The 20,493-nt window shown below is 34.6% G+C and overlaps 3 protein-coding genes across 3 annotated transcripts; 2 read left to right on the forward strand and 1 right to left on the reverse strand.

The window, feature by feature from the left end:
* Nucleotides 1–4,571: 4,571 nt before the first annotated feature.
* On the forward strand, nucleotides 4,572–15,443 carry LOC126741319 (zinc finger protein 652-like). Its single transcript, XM_050447716.1, has 4 exons — nucleotides 4,572–5,114; nucleotides 5,220–5,571; nucleotides 6,344–6,808; nucleotides 14,999–15,443. The coding sequence occupies exons 1-4, from the start codon at nucleotides 5,007–5,009 to the stop codon at nucleotides 15,409–15,411; spliced, it is 1,338 nt and encodes a 445-aa protein (XP_050303673.1). The 5' UTR covers nucleotides 4,572–5,006; the 3' UTR covers nucleotides 15,412–15,443.
* LOC126741318 (protein Smaug homolog 1) lies at nucleotides 12,507–14,504 on the reverse strand. The gene has a single exon (XM_050447715.1). The coding sequence runs from the start codon at nucleotides 14,334–14,336 to the stop codon at nucleotides 12,747–12,749; it is 1,590 nt and encodes a 529-aa protein (XP_050303672.1). The 5' UTR covers nucleotides 14,337–14,504; the 3' UTR covers nucleotides 12,507–12,746.
* A 145-nt stretch (nucleotides 15,444–15,588) lies between the features above and the next one.
* Nucleotides 15,589–20,481, forward strand: LOC126741255 (60S ribosomal protein L31). The gene is made up of 3 exons (XM_050447635.1): nucleotides 15,589–15,662; nucleotides 15,865–16,097; nucleotides 20,312–20,481. Exons 2-3 carry the CDS (start codon nucleotides 15,874–15,876, stop codon nucleotides 20,460–20,462), a joined length of 375 nt encoding a protein of 124 aa, XP_050303592.1. The 5' UTR covers nucleotides 15,589–15,662; nucleotides 15,865–15,873; the 3' UTR covers nucleotides 20,463–20,481.
* The last annotated feature ends 12 nt before the right edge of the window (nucleotides 20,482–20,493 follow it).

Raw genomic sequence — 20,493 nt, forward strand, 5'->3', positions numbered from 1 at the left:
GTAGAAACAGAGAACGAAAGGCTGGTATAAAAGTTGTCTGTATAGACCGAGTGGCCCTTATCCAGATATGGCTCCATTAAGTTCAGCACAACTGCACCTGTAATTCCCAGAAGTGGATTTTCTTGCTTTTTTCTAAACTTGTATCTTTTCCAATGTAGACATTGAAATCCAGAATGTATCCCGTCTCGCAATCACATAATACATACAATTTTATACCAAAGCGGTGCCTTTTTGTTTTAATGTATTGCTTAAATGCGAGGCGTCCCTTGAAAAGTACCAGGCTCTCATCTATTACTAAGCACTCAAAAGGATAGAATGCATTTTTGAACCTTTCCTTAATTTTCGGCAAAATAGCTCCAATTTTGTAAAGACGATCATCATTTGAAGCCTCTGCATTGTTGCAGAAATGCAAATATCTATATATGGATGTAAATCTATCTCTTGAAATGCACTCTCCAAAAATGGGAGAATGTAATAACGGATTAGTGGACCAATATTCATGTACAGATAGTTTTTTATTTCTTGGCATAAGAAAATTTAATGCCATAAATACGTAAAATTCTGACCTGTCAAGATCCTTCCAGTCTTTGCTTTTTTCTGCTGCATAGCGATTTGTCTCTCTGATAATAACATCGCTAATATCATCTGTAAAAATATTTAAAAAGTATTACAATTCAGTTGAAGATGGACCAAGATTGATGTCAGGATTTACTCCAGTTTGATCATTTATAAATACATGTTTTTGTGGCTTAAACTCTTTATTTGTTCAGTCTATTTGTATCTCGTCTGGCATCTGCCTCTCTGGGGTTTCAATATTTTTGTCTATATTTTCTTGCTGGCTATCTTCATTCTCCAACACTTCCTCGCGCCGCGTTCGTTCTTCGTCACTACTTAAGTCACCTAACTCTACAGTTTTCAATATTTCTCTAGCCTCATTTGCATCCAAACCGCAGAAATTTTGGGAAAATATCTTTTTTGGCCCTTTTAGGGCGCGACGGACTGGCACCTTTATCGCACGACATCGTAAGCAGTACTAAGACGAGTAAATGGCGGAGTAAACAACATGAAAGGGGCGACGGAGTAACTCGACGATAGTCTGACGGACGTAGTAAATTTTAAATAGGGTCGGATTTATCCGGCAACCGTTTGGAGAATTTAAATAGAGCAAGACGAATATAACCGACACCCGTCTGGGAGTCAAGTTTATATAAAAAGGATAAATACGTCATTCGTATTGAAAGGGTTAAGAAAAAAAGTACATTCATCTGAAAAGTTGACAAATGTTGTAAATAAGACGCGGATTAACAGTTATCATATCACTAAGCGATTCACAAAATTGCACTCGTCTGTCAAAATCGTCCTCATTCAGACTTGCACCAGATGAATTTTGTAAGCATGGAATTTATTATGCTTAAGTATCCTATGAACACTACTTTTGCTTACTCCTGTACTCGTCGCCAATTTTCTGACACTTATTCCTGGCTCGGCATGAAGTTGACCTAGGACAGTTATTTGCACTGCCAGATTCCCCAAATTTAGCAACTATTTCTAGAACGTATTTTCTGTTGACTCGTTTTTCTGGATGAAGGTCATTAAATTCTTGTACCGTTCTATTGGCACAATTGTTATGCCGAAAGAAAAACTCTATCATCTCAACCCTCTCTGCAGTAGAATAAACCATGGGTAATAATTTAAAACTATTTAAATAAACGCTGCTTTATGAAAAAAGTACCAATGATATTTAGCAAGCTAAATAAATTCTTCAGATACTTGTGTTTGCATTTTATTTGGTATTTTGTTTTTATTTATGATATGCTGATAAGGTGTAATAACAATAATATTAACAATACTAATAAATTTTTAATCATGTTTTAATGACCCAATAAAAAAAATTGTAAGAAAGGGTTTCAGGCATAAAGGTTTATTTAAAGCATTTTTTCCAGAATTTTATTTGGCTTTCATATCCAGAAGAAATCCATCAGTCACTCAGAAGTCACCATTTAAATTTAAAGTGAAAACGCTTTCAACATAAGGTATAACACGATCCCTCTTTCTGTTTAAGATTTAAGGGGTGCTTTCAACCCCTCGTAAAGGATTCCAGGTATTAGGTGGCCTCCTAATTAATAAGTGACCCCTTCGAAAATAGGATTTCCTTGTTCTTTTAAAAATATTATCCAAAAAAGAGTCCATAATACCTTTTTCATTTTCGCTGTTTTCGCAATTTTGACAAGCTGTTTTATCCAGAGAAATAATTTTAGCCACTTTAAATTTGGCAGTTATATTCAGAATTAAAAGGACCCCTCTTTCTATTTAGGATTTTAGGGGTGATTCCACCCCCTCGAAGGGGGTTGCTGGTATGAGGGTGCCTTGGTAAGGAAAAGTTGTCCCCCTCAAAAATAAAATCGACGTGTCCGAGATTTTTGAAAAAAAATTTTTTTTTCATACTGAAAATAGCTCTGTTTCGTTTTCGCTGGGACACCCTGTATATCGGAGCACGGAGAAGCACAGAATCCTCCTGATATATAAAAATCCACCATCATAACAAAAAAACAATTCCTCGGAATTCAGCGAAAAATATATCGGATCTCAATGGTGATTCTGGATTCGCATGACCGGCGGCGGCTCGATAAGGTATTTCTTATCGGATGATTTCTTATAATATGTACATACCCCCAGAAGATTTTGTATTGGAAAATTGATTTGTAAGGCTTTTTATTTCAATTTTTCTTAGACTAAATAGGATTTCCTATATAACTATTATAAGTTTTTACGTGAAATATATAAACTTGACATGTGTAGCTACCTCATTTTAAGATAATATCGAGTATTTTACGATTCCGAAATGGTCATATTATACTAATCTACAATAGGAAGAAGACACGTTTACTTTCTCTATTGCATTTATTCTAATGTATTTGCGCAGCTCTTGAAACGGTAATCATTTTGTATTTTCAAGATGGCGTCCGCCTGTCAATCTAAAAATGAAACCTGTCAGTTTTCTGTCAAACATTTATATGCCCCTGTTTCTAGATGGACCATGTTCAATGTAAAGGAAATCAATTTAGGTAAAAAAAAAGAGGGAATTAAGGATATATGATATATGACTTTTTTTATAGCAGAAAATAAAATTTAAATGGTTCCTAATTATTCATTTTCAAGATGGCGTCCATCCGCCATTTTACAATTACAATTCTTAGGTCAAAACTTTATAATGTACCTGTTTTTCTAGAGGCTTAATTAAAAAAAAAATAAAAGGATGGGGGGGAGATAACATTAAATATAGTTCACCCGGTATATTTAATACTATAAAAACATAACAACAAAAAATGAATAGCCAAAAAAAAAATAGAATTAATCTTTTTAAGTCGAAAGAAAAAGTCCGACCCTGTTACCTTTATTCCAACAGTGACCATAGGCGTGCGACGTAAATTAAAAAAAAAATAATCTGGCCGAACTGAGCATGAAACGTCCGATATATTTATCTTGAATAACATCCAATTATCAATATATAGTAACTAATTATCATTTCTATAAATCGACCGAACTATTTTGAAATTTAACCATAATAACAGAATTTTAATTGATCCACCGTGTAGGCGAGGCACGTTTTAACTAAAACGATTAAACTATTAATTCAGTTTATTGCTTTTTAAAGGCATAATGTACAAGCGAACCATGCAAATCACCTTAAAATAAAAATAAACGTTTTATTAAATTATATTTGTCGTGCACTACACCATTGATTCAATTGCTACCAAGGGCGTGCGAATTTCCATACGGATATTTTATTTATTGAAGGAACGCGTTCAACCATGGGTGCACCTAAGAAAACAAGATATTCTTGCTTTTAATTAATAAATATTAAATCAATTTAATTTAAGCACCATTTTGAGTCATAATATAATAAAAGAGGGTTAATCTGTTGCTATGGGCCACGCCTAATAGCGAGTCAATTATTCATGACTTCTTTGTAAACAAAATTATTAATAAATATTATCGGAAATACGCCCAAAGATAATTTACCACAAGTAGAACGGATAAATTCATATTTAATTATTAGGATTAGAAAAACTGCAATACATGTGTGCGCATGCTTGCCATAAGGCGAAAATCAATACTTTAGCATAGACATAAGGTTTTACTATCAGACTGCATTCTAATCAATAAATTATTTAATTGATGACGTCACCATGGACAGGGTGGTATATGCATTATCATTATAATTATTTAATTTATATACTTAACGTCGCCATTTTGAATCAGGTAGTAGGTGCAAATTCTCCCACCACCCTCACGATTTGATTTTGTTGTCAAGATCGGCCATTTTAAATTTTTTTTGTCAAAGCTATACTCGCAATATATTAATGACTAGACTAGATTAATTCATTTAAACGAAATTGCGTTTTTATATTATGTTATAATGCGTACGCCTATGTTCTATGAAAGGGCGATGGCATTGTTAATATGATATACAACCGTTTGCGTATACTTATGTATAGTATAGAGAGCGAGCGGTTATGCATTTTTATGAGTTTTATTTATTTTAGGTATGATGGGTGTTATATTTACTATTTCTAGCGGTCCTGAGTATTTTCTTTTACGAAATTTGGGCGTGGCAGAGCAAATTGTTTTGACGTAATAGTGACAGATTCAAAATGGCGGATAGGCGTTATGCCCATCTGTTGGTCGGAAGAAGGGGTTTCTCACAGGGTGGCCACCTCACTAAAAATTTATTTGTTTGTATATTTTATAAATCTTTATATTTTTTTTTTGGGTATATTTTATGCATTTTTAAATCCAAATAATATTTAGTTTTACTATTGGTTTTATATCTATCTGTAGCAGCAGTTGCCATAGAAACTGTCGCTATAATGAACAATTAATTGATGACAACGGTTGACAGTGACACTGACATTTACATAACCTCGAAAGTGCTTTTGTTGTTATTATTGTTTATGTTGTCAGTTTATTAAATATACTTGTACTTTTCAATTTTATTCAGACAAATGGGCGATATTTACAGGTGCAGACTATGTTTAAAAAATTGCAAAAGCAAAATAGACATTTTCAAAGATGATTTTCCCAAGATGATTCGGATATTGGCTGGTGTTAATGTAAGCAATACTATAGAGTAGGAGTAGTCTTCAGACTTAATATTGTTTTTTATAAGCTCTTTGTTCCATATGGTACTATCCAACTATCAAAAATTTCATTTTTAGGTAAACCCTGATGATGGTTTTCCAAAAAAGTCCTGCCTAGACTGTGCAAAAAACGTGAAATCCGCCCTAAAAATGAGAAAACTAATTATACAGTCTCATAAATTACTCCTCGAAGAATTCCTGGCAAATTGTAGGCAAGAAAACATCGTCACAAGAAAGTCTTCACAGATATTAAAAAGTAATGACAGTGCTGCAGTAGTTGATATAGCGAAAACTTATAATACAAATAGAACTGAGGAGGGAGTTATTACAGAGACATCGGCAGAACACAATGACAATGAACCTTATGAAGATGATGATAATAAGAGTATTCGGGATCCAGAAGGATTTGATGACAAATGTTCTGATAATGGTAAGGAAACACTTCATATTTGGATTATTATACCAATACACTTAAATTAGTTTTAAGAATGTTCATTTCTTAGGTTCAGAAGGGTACACATTAGTAGAAAATTTATTAATAATATATTCAAATTCTCAAATTGCTTGGACCTTTAAGACTGACCCACAAGTCTGTTCAACTAAATATTACAATAAGACAAAAAATGTTAGAACTATGTATATATTTATCATATAAGAATAGCAAGAAAATCATGCAGCTTTTAGTTCTTATCACTTTGAAGTAGTGAAATGTGTCTGGAGGAGATATAGTCAACGGTTGCTAAGTAGTTTTATGTTATTCAATGCATGAATCTTAATAAATATTGAAAAGATATCATTAAAAATATCACATGTAATGTAATGTATTTTCTCCATTCAAAGGAAATAAGAAATATTGTAAGCGTAAATATATATATCGCAAACTGTAAAGCACTTTTCTGTAAACTTAGCATATTGACTGTTCCTAGGCTATATTATATATTTAATTGTTTCTTACATGTTACAATGGACATTAATAACTATGAAACGTCTATTGTCTCTTAAAGAGTTTACGAGAAAATGTAAGCAATACCTTGTATCTAAAAGTTTAAAGCTAATAATAATTATTTGAGGCTATAATATTGACTTGTGTAAACTGTGTTATGTAGTTTTAACACCAATAAACGTCTTTGTCTTAAATAATATTGAAAGTTTCTAGTTAGTTTCACACTATATAACATTGCAAGATTACAACTTTCTTTTAGAATGGACTCCGACTGCCCCAGACAAAACTCAAGGGTCATCATCATCACTCATCAAAGCTCCCGATGGAGTGTTCTTCCTAAAAAAGCGCCTCGAATCTCCCCAGAAACCCTCCTCACAAATAATCGTCCGCATAAAGAAAAAACCGAAAACAAAACCGCCCCCGGCAAGGGTCACTTGCAAAGTCTGCAACAAAGAAGTCCAAAGTTATTGGCTACGGAAACACATGGAAACCCACGAGTATAATCCGGTGACTTGCGAGTTTTGCGGTCTGGTGTCGAAAAGCGCGACCGCTTTGAGGCATCACGTGTTTTATTATCATAAAAGTACGGCGGACGAATATATGTGCGACCAATGCGCCAAAAGTTTTCGATCTAAATACAGGTTGAATTTGCATAAAAAGAAAGAGCACGGAGGCACCAAGGACTTCGAGTGCACCACTTGTGGCAAGCAGTTTTTTGAAAGAAGTAAGTTTTAATCGCGTATTGTGGGAAATAGGGTCAGTTTATTCAAATTTAGATCATAAATTCGGATTTAGCACCATAAACCTTCTTATAGGAAAATTTTCCCTAGTAGTAATATCTTCCAAAAGTCTGAAATTGTGTTAAGGCTGAGACACAATTAAAAATGTATGTTTTAACAATTAAGTTTTATGAACGAACATGTGTCTTATTTTGAAACGACACAGAATTGAAATTTAGTTTTTAGAATTCCACCATGATGAGAACTTTGTCATTTGACATATGGCTTTTTAATACTTTTTTTTTGCGTGATTGTCCCTAACCATAAACAAGACTATTTTGAAATGAATTTAATGAAGCATTTTTGATAACTAGAAATTAATGTTTTGACTATTTTGGGGCCCTAAAACTCTAAACTTGACAATTAGAAAGTTGAGGTTTATTAAAGTGGAGGATGAGTACTATTATTTCAGATGTAATTACTCCCAATTTTCTAATATTTCATGTCAAGAGGAATTGAATAATTTAGAATGTAGAAATTTAGATCAATTATTGATCCAGTTAGTAAGAGAATATCCCCCCTTTTTTTCCGATTTTATGGATGCCTTGAAAAGTTACTTTAATTATTTGAAACTTAAGTGACTATTCCAGGCAGTTGAAACTTCCTCCAGGCAATTCCCTTGAAGAAATTGATGATTTGAACTGCCTGAAAATGACTCTCAATAGTGTCAAGTGTCTGGATGTATAAAAGAATGACTTCCATTACTTCAAAATTGCCTCAAATGCCTTGAAAAGTTGCTTTAACTATTGGAAATTTAAATGACTATTCCAGGCAGTTGAGACTTCTTCCAGGCAATTTCTTGGAAAAAATTGATGCTTTGAACTGCCTGAAAATGACTTTCAATAGTGTCAATTGTCTGGAAGTATCAAAAAATGACTTTCATTACTTCAAAATTGCCTCAAATGCCTTTAAAAGTTGCTTCAACTATTTGAAATTTACGTGACTATTCCAGGCAGTTGAAACTTCCTACAGACAATTTCCTGGAAGAAATTGATGCTTTCAACTGCCTGAAAATGACTCTCAATAGTGTCTGGATGTATCAAAAAATGACTTCGATTACTTCAAAATTGCCACTAATGCCTTGAAAAGTTGCCTTAACTACTTGAGACTCAAGTGGCTATTCCAGGCAATTGAAACTTCCTACAGACAATTCCTTGGAAGAAATTGATGATTTCAATTGCCTTAAAGTGCCAATAAATGACTCTCATTAGTGTCAATTATCTAGAAGTATAAAAAAATGACTTCGATTCAGTGGCGTAGCTACCGGGGCAGCAGGGGCAGAAGCTGCTGCCCGGCGCCAGGAAGCACACGGCGCCGGCGCCAGCCGCGTCCTATTTCTTGAACATAACAACAAACAAATAATGTAATAACTTTACTATATCAATATCTATGAAAAAAACCATACCCAACCCAAACTTAATACGCTATTTTCATAATTAATGCGTGAATTTTGACGTATTATTCGAAATTCAAGTCTAAAGAGTTTGGTGGTGAACTTTTTGGCGGCATTTTTCCTCAAGGTAAGTAGTACCAATGCTTTAAACTAAGAGGAGTGCTTAATCAGCTTTAATAAGCCTGTCATAATTTTTTTTTCTGTATTTTCGGCTTCCTTGCATGGGCATAATACAGAGCTTTTAGTAGTTTTGATTTAGTCAAAATTTACACAATTAACATGTGCTGTAACTTGAACAGGCAGCGGCCGCGGCCGTCATCAAGTATTTATATTATCCGGCCGCCTTGACTTTGGAAGTTAATAAGGTGCTATTTACAACAATGCATAAGAGTCAAATTGATGTTTTTTTTTTATATTACAACGGTACAAGACTGACTTTGATAGCATTCTAAATTCTAATATAGTCAGTTATTATTGTAGGATTATAATTTAAAAAATCAAAAAATTTAATATTAAGGTCAGGGGCTTACTAAGGGATATTTTTTGCACTTGTGCGGCTTGTGCTGCCTTGGAGTGTCTTGGACCAACTTATTTATTTTTTTTTTCAGAAACTGGTAAACAGAAGCCCAGTGGCTGGGAGTATCACAAATGGCGACTAGAACAAGAAGCGAAGAATTCGAAACTCCCCAAAATTAGTCATTATTTTAAACCTGCGCTAGTGCTTGTTGAAAAAATTTCTTCATTACCGTTATCAACGTCTGAACAACTTCAATCTTCCAGTAATTTCTCAATTGCTCTAGTTTCTGCAGAGTTCTTGGCGCCTAGCGTATCTGGCGTATACCATACATTATCAAATAACGAACAAAGTGGTGAATCTCAAACTTCTTTACAAAGCCAACCTTCTGCTTCTTTAAAAATTACCCATTCTTGTTTTGACTTGCCTTCACTTGGCTTTACATCAACCTCTACCAATGTTCCACAAGAAAATAACAGAGCACAACTCCTTTACTTAGAACTTCTAGAAACTATTCCCGAAGACAGTATTGTAAATAATGTGTTAAAAAATGTTTTGGGAAAAAAATATCCTACCGATATTGCATATCATTCAAAAATCTATGGCATAGGTCAGCCCCCAAGTTTCATTAAAAAAATTATTATTAAATACGGATCTTGTAAACCAACTGAATCTTTTCCTCGAAATGACGGGGGTAGGTGTTTTTCGGCAACTTATTATTTCTCGAAATTAAAAAGTGGGTTGGAAGTGCCTAGGCAGTGGTTGTGCTATTCCTTGGAACAAAACGTTTGTTACTGTGAACCTTGTTGGTTATTTGGTGATAGATCAAAACCATATTTCAAAATTAACTGGGTACAAGGAATATCCAATTGGGGCATGTTATCCAGAAAAATTAATAAGCATGAAAATGCCAATTTTCATATTGAATCATGTGTTATTTATGATGCCTAGAAGGCAAAAAAATGTATAGATTCTCAGATGGAAGACATTCTCCGAAAGAAAGCCAATTTTTGGAGGCAAGTTTTACGTCGAATTATAGATGTCACATTAACTCTGGCAATATGCAATCTCCCATTTAGAGAACACCGGGTTTCAAAACATGAAGTTGAAGGGACTCTAGTGAGTGGAAATTTTTTATCAATTATAAATTTACTAGCAAGATACGACCCAATTCTACAACAATTACTAAAGAAACCAAGTGGATCAATTAGATATTTAAGTCCTACGGTACAGAATGAGCTTATCAATCTAGTGGCGGGACAACTAGAAACTGAGTTATTTATTGAAATCAGAGATGCTCCTTTTTTTTCAATTATTCTGGATACAACACAAGACATTACCAAAATTGACCAACTTAGTCTAATATTTCGCATTGTTAAACTTATCAAGGACGAAAACAGTCAAATGCCAAAAGATATTCAGATTAAGGAGATTTTTACAGGATTTTTTGCTGTTACTGATCATACTGCCACAGGATTATTACAGTTTGTGAACGATGTGTTTACGAAGAAAAATATCGAGATTTCCAAATGTCGTGGTCAGGGGTATGATGGCGCTAGTGTCATGAGTGGATGCTACAATGGTTTGCAAGCGAAAATAATTGATATGGAAAAAAATGCTCACTATGTGAGTTATCAATGATGCTGTTAACGGAGTATCCGAAGTTTCTAATTTCTTTGATCATGTGGGTGCTTTGTATGTATTTTTTTCAAGCAGTATATAAAGGTGGGACTTGTTAAAACAGTCTCCTGTTAGAAGCATCACATTAAAAAAACTAGCTCCTACTCGTTGGGCTTCGAGGTGCGATGCTTTGGTTGCGTTAAGGGCTAATTACAAAGAAGTTTTGCATGCTTTGACAGATATAATTTTAAGAGGTAAACTGAGTGAAAGAAGCGAAGCAGCAGGTCTAAAAAAATATATCGAAAAATTTGATTTTATTTTACTTATTGTGCTATTTTCGAAAATATTGCAAAGTCAAATATTGCCTCACAATACTTACAATCCAAAGATTGTGATATGATGGAGGCTACAGCTTATTTAAAAAGTGCCTATACAGAAATGATAAACTGTAGAGAAAATTTTGATGAACTTAAAAGTGAAGCAATAATTTTAGCAGATAGCTGGGGCGTAAACACTGAGTTTTTAGAAATACGATCAAAAAAAGTTAAAAAGTATTTTGATGAACTTCTGAGTGATTATAGGTTTTCCGATGCCAAAAAGAAGTTTAAAATCTCAGTATATAATGCTACTCTAGATATTGTAATCGACCAGTTAAAAAATCGATTATCAGGTGTTCACAATGTTTCTTCAAAATTTAACTTTCTATTCCCAAAATTTCTGTGTTATTTGTTGAGTTAAGTGATGATGAACTTAGGAAAAGGGCGGTATTGTTATTTGAACAATATAATGATGATTTACAATATGAAATTGGGGTCAAAACACTAAACTTTAGGTCTACTTTTCGAACTGAAATTGTTAAATGTAGTAATGTGAAAGATGTCACCAAACTTTTAATATGTGATCATCATACTGCCACGGCTAGTTTTAAAAATTTATATGCAGCGTTTTTATTATTTTTAACAATTCCAGTGACTACTGCTTCTGCAGAGAGATCTTTTTCGAAATTAATAATAATAAAAAATTATTTAAGAAGTACTATGTCGCAATCGTGACTTAGTAACTTGGCTCTTTTGAGCATCGAAAATGAAAGAACTCAAGGTTTGAATCTTGAGTGCTTAATAGATCTCTTTGCAGAAAGCAAATGTCGAAAAAAAGAGTTTTCATAACGGGTAGACGGCAAAAAGGTTTATATTAATATAATATTTTGTTAAAAAATTATCGAGTTTTTATTTTTTTGCCCCCCTCCCCCTCTTCAGAAATGGCATGAGCGCGACTGGGCTCTGATGCCCGGCGCCACTAAACGAAGCTACGCCACTGCTTCGATTACTTCAAAATTGCCACTAATGCCTTGAAAAGTTGCCTTAACTACTTGAGACTCAAGTGGCTATTCCAGGCAGTTCAAACTTCCTACAGACAATTCCCTGGAAGAAATTGATGCTTTCAACTGCATTAAAGTGCCAATAAATGACTCTCAATACTGTCAATTATCTGGAAGTATAAAAAAACTACATCAAATGCCTTGAAAAGTTGCTTTAACTATTTGAACCTTAAGTGACCATTCCAGGCAGTTGAAACTTTCTGCAGGCAATTCCCTGGAAGAAATTGATGCTTTCAACTGCCAATAAATGACACTCAATACTGTCAATTATCTGGAAGTATCAAAAAATTACTTCAAAAGCCTTGAAAAGTTGCTTTAACTATTTGAACCTTAAGTGACTATTTCAGTCAGTTGAAACTTCTTCCATGCAATTCCCTGGAAGAAATTGATGCATTCAACTGCCTGAAAATGACTCTTAATAGTGTCGATTATTTAGATGTATATAAAAGAATGACTTCCATTACTTCAAAAATGCCTCAAACCTAGTTTATGTATAGGGTTTGCCACATTTAAAATTTCTGGTTAGGCTAAGTAATAGAGTTCAGTAATTTTTGTTTTATTAATTGATTTTAAATTGATATTTACTGAACTAGTGAGATAATACCCAACAAAATAGGTATCTAATTATGAATTCCCTGGGTCAATATTTCCCATAAGAAACTAATAATTAATCAAAAGCCAAGAATCTAATATTAAACTCTTTTTTTTTTTTTAAAAAGGACCAAAATAAAATACCAATTAAAAGATAAAACATTCTCTCTCTTTATTCCATATTCCAATTCTTTTAAATAGAGATTTATAGTCACCTTATACCTAACGGTATTAAAATAAATAGCATCTTTAAAATATAAATTTGTCAAAATTAATATATAAAATAAACAAACAGGGATAAAACACTTATACAATAATAATTTTGGTATTTAATACCTACTAAACAACATCAATACACTTAATGACAAAAAAAAGAAACAAACACACTTAGGGCCCCAACGCGTGCTCCATCATCTGTATACATAAACTCTCTAGACTATTTTCGATATCACAATTATTTTTCAAAGACTCCGCCTTAGATGCTAACTTATAACTATATTTATTATTTACATTTTGATGCAGTTCCGTATTATTAATTTGCAACAATTGGTTTTGTAAGGTCACACTGTCTACCGAATGTCTATGCATAGGTAAATTAGTATTTATCTGCATGTTGGGATACGACGAACTTTTTTGAGCACTAGGAATCAATTCTGCAGGTACTTCGAACAAATTGGGCGGTGGGTTTTTTGACCGAGATGATTTCCGACTGGACATTCTTTGGGGGCATGGCACAATCAGGTTTTGCGCGTCCAGTTGTTCCTTCCACATGGCCAATTTCTTCTTGTGGTCCACAGTAAAGCAGTCTAGACCATTGGCTTTTTCGCACAATGAATTAAATAATACTAGAGTCTCATCAGTTGGATGTCTGGACATTAAAAGTTGGGTGCACACTTTGCCCATGACTTTTACGAACAAAGAACACAAGTCTTCCCCCATGGTTATTTGCATGGGGCTCTGTAGGACTCCCTTAAGTTCTTTAAGGGCATCATATACATTACTGCCGTTCATCAGGCCCATCTCTAAATCTAAGAGGAGCTTTTGGCGATTTCTCAGCTTCTGGAGGCTGAGGAGTAGCTTTTGTCTTGCTCCCTTTGTCACACCCATTCCCATCAGGTAGTCTTCGCTCATGTTCATCATTTGGTTTGCCGTAAGGTCGTGGAAAATCCAACTGTACTTATGTAGCCTTAAAGACTTTAACCAGGACATTATACTTTTCATTAATGGAAAGTTGTTTCTGATTATCTCCTCGAGTTTACTGTCAGAGCTGCTTGTTTGGATGTTTGAGGCATCTGTCAAGGTTTTATCACAAGATAAAGAGAAACTTCTGGGTTTTTGATATGACTGTATCAAATTTTCTTGCGAAGACCAGCTCTCTGTGTCGTTTATATATGGTGTTCCTGGTGTGAGGCTGTTAGATCTTTTTTTGTTCAAACTAGGCTCATTAACAGGCGAGTGTACAAAGTTTTCAGGGGTTACCCTATTAAGAACTTGCTTTAATAAGTGTTTAAACATGGTTTTATCCTCTTTGTCAAAAGCCGGATGAATATAAACATAAGACATGATCTCCACACATTCATTATAAATCTTTTTAAATGGTGGAGTAATAAATTCGGTCAGAATTCTTTGAATAGTATTTAAATAACATTTAGCGGCTTCTTTGTTACCTGGTCTCAATAAAGGCAAGTGATTTAAAAGGGAACACAGGGCTGACTGGGGATTTTCTGATAAAAAACTTCTGATTACCTCAGGATCGTTGGCGTTCAGCTCCATAACTTGAGTGTCCGGTGTGTTGATTGTAGTAACCAACTGGTCCAGGGCGTTTTGCAAAAATCGCGCGTTAGCAAAAGGTAAACCCACCATGAGATAATACAGAGCGACGGTTTTTTCGCAACTATCCCAATTTCGGAATTTCATTCTCAGCTCGTTCAGTTGCTCGTAGAACTCGGAAAAGTCTCTTTGGCGGCCGAAATCCATATTGTTCGTTGTCACAGGACCTGGTTACTTATCTCGAATTTCTTCTGAAACAAACTATTTGCACCTATTTCGGTAAATTCCTTCGTTCTTGCATTTAAATCGTTTTTATTAAACGAGAAAAAACTATTGTAATCCGAATTCCAGGCTTTATTGTTTTCGATTGTCAATACAATGTCAGCTGTCACTCGGAACAGCTGTTTATATGACAGCTGTCAAAAGATTTGACATTTGAAAGTTAGGGTTAGACTAGCAGTAGTTGAAGGTTCGTAGTAGTATCTTTTGTCTAGAGATGGCGCTAATGGCATTTTGAATATTTTTAAGGTTTTATTGTTTCATATGGCGTTTTTTGAATTTATCAATCTAATGGAGTGCTAAACTCCAATATATTGATATCGTGTTCTGTATTTAAACTGAATTTTATTAAACAGAAGCTATTGAAATTCCCTGCTTTTAATGTTGACTGTCAGGTAACAGCAGCTGTTTGAATGACAGCTGTCAATTTATTTGACAATTCCCAGTTTTTTAGCTTAATTGAAGTTTGTCGTCAACTGAAAGATGGCGCTGTGCAAAGTGATTTTTAACTCTTTTCCTCTCGCCATGGCTCTCTCAGTAACTTAACCCTCTGTTTAACCTCACCAAGTAATTTTTAACGTTTCTTTCAGTGCACTTAAAACGTCATATCGACAAAACGCACAAGAACATCCGTCCGTACGTGTGCGATTACTGCGGTAAAACCTTTAAATCGAAAAACCACATTAAGATCCACGAAAGAATCCACTCGAAAGAGGCCCCCTTTAGTTGTAACATGTGCGGCGACAGTTTTAAAATGAAATTGACGTTACGGTCGCACCTGAAGGGGGCCCATAACGTACAGGAGGAGCAAAAGGTGTTTTGTAACGTGTGCAGAAGGGGCTTCGCCTCGGATGTGGCCCTGAGAGCCCACCTGAACTCCAGGATCCACGAAACGGAAAAATGTCAATACTGCAGCGAGATGTTCACTAGGGAATACATCGTGAATCATTTGCAAGAAGTGCATAAGATAACTAACGTTGAATCTGAGGATGTTAAGGATTAGAATTAGTTTGTAAATAAATATTTGTTATGAAAGTCGCAGTGTTTATTTTGCCCTGGAAGGTTGTTTTAATTGCAAGAATTTAATTAATTCTTAAGTACCTTTAGTGGCGCCATCTTGCAACTTACAAAATAGTTAATTTTACAGGAAACTGTTTTTTTAAGCACGTCACAATGACAACTGACATTGACGTTCCTTTGACAGCTCCAGAGTCGCTTATTGACACTCTTTTTTGGTCGGATTTCTCCGCGAAGGTTTGTATACGAAAATTCCAATTGAAAATCCACAATCATCCATTAAAATCATCAACAATTTCAAATAATTTCCGCTGAAATAGTCAATAAACCTTTGACGCAGTACTGTGCCATCGATATTTTTGCAAAAACCGTTTATTTTCGCACAAAAAAACTTTGGTAAAGTATAACAAGTTTGGTTATGTTTACAATCTTATTTTAGGACTGAATAATGGCAAAGCAAAAGGGTGAAAAGAAGGGCAAATCTGCCATCAATGAAGTCGTCACCAGGGAATACACGGTGAACCTGCACAAGAGGTTACACGGGATCGGTTTCAAAAAGAGGGCCCCCAGAGCCATCAAGGAAATCCGTAAGTTCGCTCTGAAGCAGATGGGTACCCCCGATGTCAGGATCGATACTAGACTGAACAAACAGTTGTGGTCTAAAGGAATCAGGTAAATAATTTCAATCTAAGTGTTAACAATTTGTGTGCGATTAAATGTATTAATAACTTATTGGCTATTATATGTCTCGAGTGGTAATTATGTGGAATTATTCTTCAGTTGACTAATTTAATAATACTTCAGCATTTTTGCCCTTAAGACTATTTTCAATCCCAATTGTCAACTACACAGAATCATTTCTCTTGCATAGGATCTGTAACAATAAAATCAAATATTTATTACCTTTCTAGGGTATTACAAAAGTATACAATTAATAATTGCACCCTGTACACAATATTAATTCCCCTACTATTAACATTTTCTAAACACAAAAGTTAGCATATTAAAACATTAGGAAAATAAAAGCTTCTGAGACTATTTAATATTAATAATATTCAGTAAATATCCAATAGCAGGTGGTTAAACCGAGGAAGCTATTGCTTATTCAAATATTGCTGTTCACGAGACTCTATAGTGGATCATCACTTTTGCACTATGTTTTAATTCCCTGTCTAGATGGTTTTTAAAAGAATTGACAGTGACAGTCACTGTTTCTTTTGATAAAGTTCCATGGATAAACCACTCGGTTAGAGAAGAAATTCTTTCTTTGAAGGTTAGCCGCCCTCTTTGTCTAATTTTTGTGTCCATGAAGATGCATGTTTTGATTTTACTGCAAAATTCACAATTATTATAGTATTCACTCATGATTTTAAATGTCTCTATAAGGTCCCCCTTAAGTCTTTTTTCATTTAATGTTGACAGTTTTAATCTCTGCAGGCTCTCCGGGTAAGGTAAGTCTTGTAGCTCTGTTAGTATTTTTGTAACTCTTCTTTATACCTGCTTCAATATCCTTGATGTAATAAAGATTCCACACTGTAAATACATACTCAAGTTTTGGTCTTATATAACTTTTATAGAGCTTCATTGTCATTTCAATTGAGTGGCCTCTAAATGCTTGTTTCAGAAGGAAAATAAGAAGAAAGAAAGAAGAAAGAAAATGTGCTATATTATGTAAGACAACAAAATCTTGTGTACAAGCATCCTAAAAACTAAAAAATTCCAAATTCACTTTAAATTTTAAACAAACATAACATCTAAAACACTTTACCATAAAATTTACACACATTACCAAAATTAATCATAACAAAACAGATTGAGAAAAAAAAAGCATCTTTTTGATAAATTTCATTAAAAAATAAGTAAAGCTGTCAATAAAACAGAATTTAGAAGAAGTAAATTACATTATTTAACAGGAAACAAAACTAAAACACTAAAATGATGTCAGAGCACAGGTTAAAAGGTATCATTAAAAAAATCGGCAAGGCTATAATATGCCCTGGATAATAAAAGTGATTTTAATTTCTTTTTGAATCTCTTAACTTCTAAAATTTGTCTGATACATAGAGGAACATGGTTGTAAATTTTTTTGCTAAGGTATATAAGTGAGTTCTTCGTGAGGGAGGATGTAGGGATTGGTAAGGGAAAATCATTAACCTGGCGAGTCATATGACCAGTGTTAGAGGGAGGTTTAGGACATTTATGAATAAGAGTAGCTGTTTCTAAGATAAAAAGAGAAAAAAGAGTTAGGATTTTTTGAGATATAAAGAGAGGTTTACAAGAATCTCTTAACCCAGCGGAACATAGGTATCTAACTGCCTTTTTTTGAATCACAAAAATTATGTTTAATAATCCCTTGTTGCTTAAACCCCAAAAAGGCAAGCCATAACGAAGGTGGGACTGAATAAGAGAAAAGTACACTGAACGTGCAACTACCCCTCCCAGCTGATGCCCCGCCATTCTTACTGCAAAGCATCCAGATGATAATTTTGATGCAAGATTTAGGATATGATCTTCGAAGCGAAGGCGACTATCAATGGTAATACCAAGGAACTTACAGCTTTCTTTGTTTTGCAAGGGAGAGTTTTCACTAAACATAAGGCCCTGAACGTCACACTTAAATCCCATAATAAAGGTTTTGCCCACATTAAATACAAGCCTGTTTGCAGCACACCACTCCGATAAAATCTTAAGATCCTTAAAAACCTGGGCTCTAACATCATCAGAATCTCTATGATTCCATAAAATGGTGGTATCATCAGCAAACTGAACCACTTTGCCCTGCAGTTTTAATGAACCCAAATCATTTACATAGAGCAAAAATAATAGTGGTCCTAACACTGAACCCTGAGGTACTCCAGTTTTAAGGGATCTGGAATCGGATAAAGATCCAGATACTGTAACTCTTTGGGTACGATTAGACAGATAGGATTCCAGCCATTCCAATGCCACACCTCTAAAGCCATAATTATTGAGCTTAGACAGCAGTATTTCATGATCTACACAATCAAATGCCTTGGATAAATCGCAAAACACTGCCGCCGCGGACTCTCCAGAATTTAAGGACACATAGACACTCTCCAAACTGATTTGCAGATAAAATGCAATTATGTTGCAAAAAAGATAAAATTCTGATTTTTGCAAGTTTTTCAACTATCTTGGAGAGGGTAGATAATATAGAAATTGGACGAAAATTACAAGGCTCACTCACATCTCCACCCTTATAAAGAGGGATAACCACTGCCTCCTTCAAACATGCTGGAAAGATGCCTTTATGAAAGGAATTGTTTATGGCAGAAGCTAAGGCATTCAATGCTGAGTCAGGCAAAAGGAGTAGTAATTTTGATGATATTCCATCAGCTCCAGCTGACTTATGGTTTTTTAAGCTTTTAATTGCATCTCTAACATCAGTAAGGCTAACAGGATAAAAGAAAAAAGAATTTTGAACTGACACTTGTTGAATATAATGCAAAGGATCAATATTAGTATTCACATCCTTGAGCAATAAATGAGGAATATTACAGTAATAATCATTTAAACTATTTGGTCTTACTTCTGGTTCTGAAACTTTCTTGTGAGAATGCCTGAAGTCATTTATAATTGACCAACATTCTCTCTGCCTATTTGAGGACATATTCAAGCGGTCACTATAATATTTAACCTTAGCTGCTTTTATCGTCTTTCTATATAGACTACGATATTTCTGATGATAAAGAATAATGTTTGCATTAGTTGTAAACTTGCACAGCTTAGCCAAAAAACGGAGGTTTTTAGCTGAAGTTCTGAGGCCTGCTGTGACCCATGGTTTTCTATTTTTCATTTTAAGCCTCTTTTTAGGAAAACACTGATTAATCTTGTCACATAGCACATGAAATAACAAAGTAAACGGGTCAGTAAATGAATTGGCCTCACGCGTGCCAGGTTCAAATACTTGGGTAACACTTTCAGTGTACCAAGTGACTTGAAGTCCTTCAGACCAGAGAGCCTTATTGGTTTCTATAAGGCCGTTGGGCTCTGGTAACCCCCAGTGGGACATGACAGGTCCATTAGGAGACCTAGATGCACAACTGCCTTGGCAGCCCACTGTTTCGACAATTCAATTCCAATGAATTGGCCTTTTTTGTAATTTTCATATTGTTTAAATCACCTGTAACTATTACTCCTAGATCGTTTTGCTCAGAAACAGCTGTTAAGGTCATGTTATTTATTTCCTTTGGGTTGTTTGGTTCAATTCTGAGTACCATGCATTTGGACTCATTTAATGTCATACCCCATATCCTTGACCAAGTTTCTACTTTCTGAAGATCATCGGCAAAGTTTTTGATTCTTGTTTCTATGAGCAAGGTCAAAGACATACAGAGTAAACAGCTACACCGACCCTTGGATAACCCACTTTTTACTAGGTGTTGCTCTGAGATTACTCAATTTACTTTGACTTGATAATACGAGTATCTTTCCTTTAGCAGTTCAGCAATCATATTTAGTAATTTTTTCCTCTTACTCCAAAATGTTCTAGTTTTACTAATAAAAAGTTATGTGGGACTTTGTCTGTGGATTAATTATATTATATTTCAATATATTTGGACTTGTCTCATGATTCATCTCAACCTAATGCTCTTAATCCTGCAACAATGACTTGAGTTCTGATATTTCACCCCTGAAACCCATGTATGCTCTCATTTTTGCAACAATAGGTTATGACCTTATATGAAAGTCTTTCACAAATCCTGACCTTCATCAAAGTTGATAAATTTTTTACTAAGTGTGCTTACTTTGTTTACCTGTAAGCAAAAACAGGGGAAGCATTCTCACTTAAAAACTAGAGGACCCATAACATACTTTTGCTTAAAAGGAAAATCAGTAACTAAAAAAGTAAATTCTTTTTTCAGGAACGTGCCTTTCCGTGTAAGAGTCCGTCTGTCCAGAAGAAGGAACGACGACGAAGATTCAGTCAATAAACTGTACACGTTAGTCACATACGTTCCAGTAGCTACTTTTAAGGCTCTTCAAACAGAAAATGTTGACGCCAGTCAAGAGTAAATGACATATTTTTTAAGTTTATCGTTGTTTT

The sequence above is a fragment of the Anthonomus grandis genome, chromosome 10 (assembly GCF_022605725.1).
Source record: "Anthonomus grandis grandis chromosome 10, icAntGran1.3, whole genome shotgun sequence".
Taxonomy (NCBI): domain Eukaryota; kingdom Metazoa; phylum Arthropoda; class Insecta; order Coleoptera; family Curculionidae; genus Anthonomus; species Anthonomus grandis.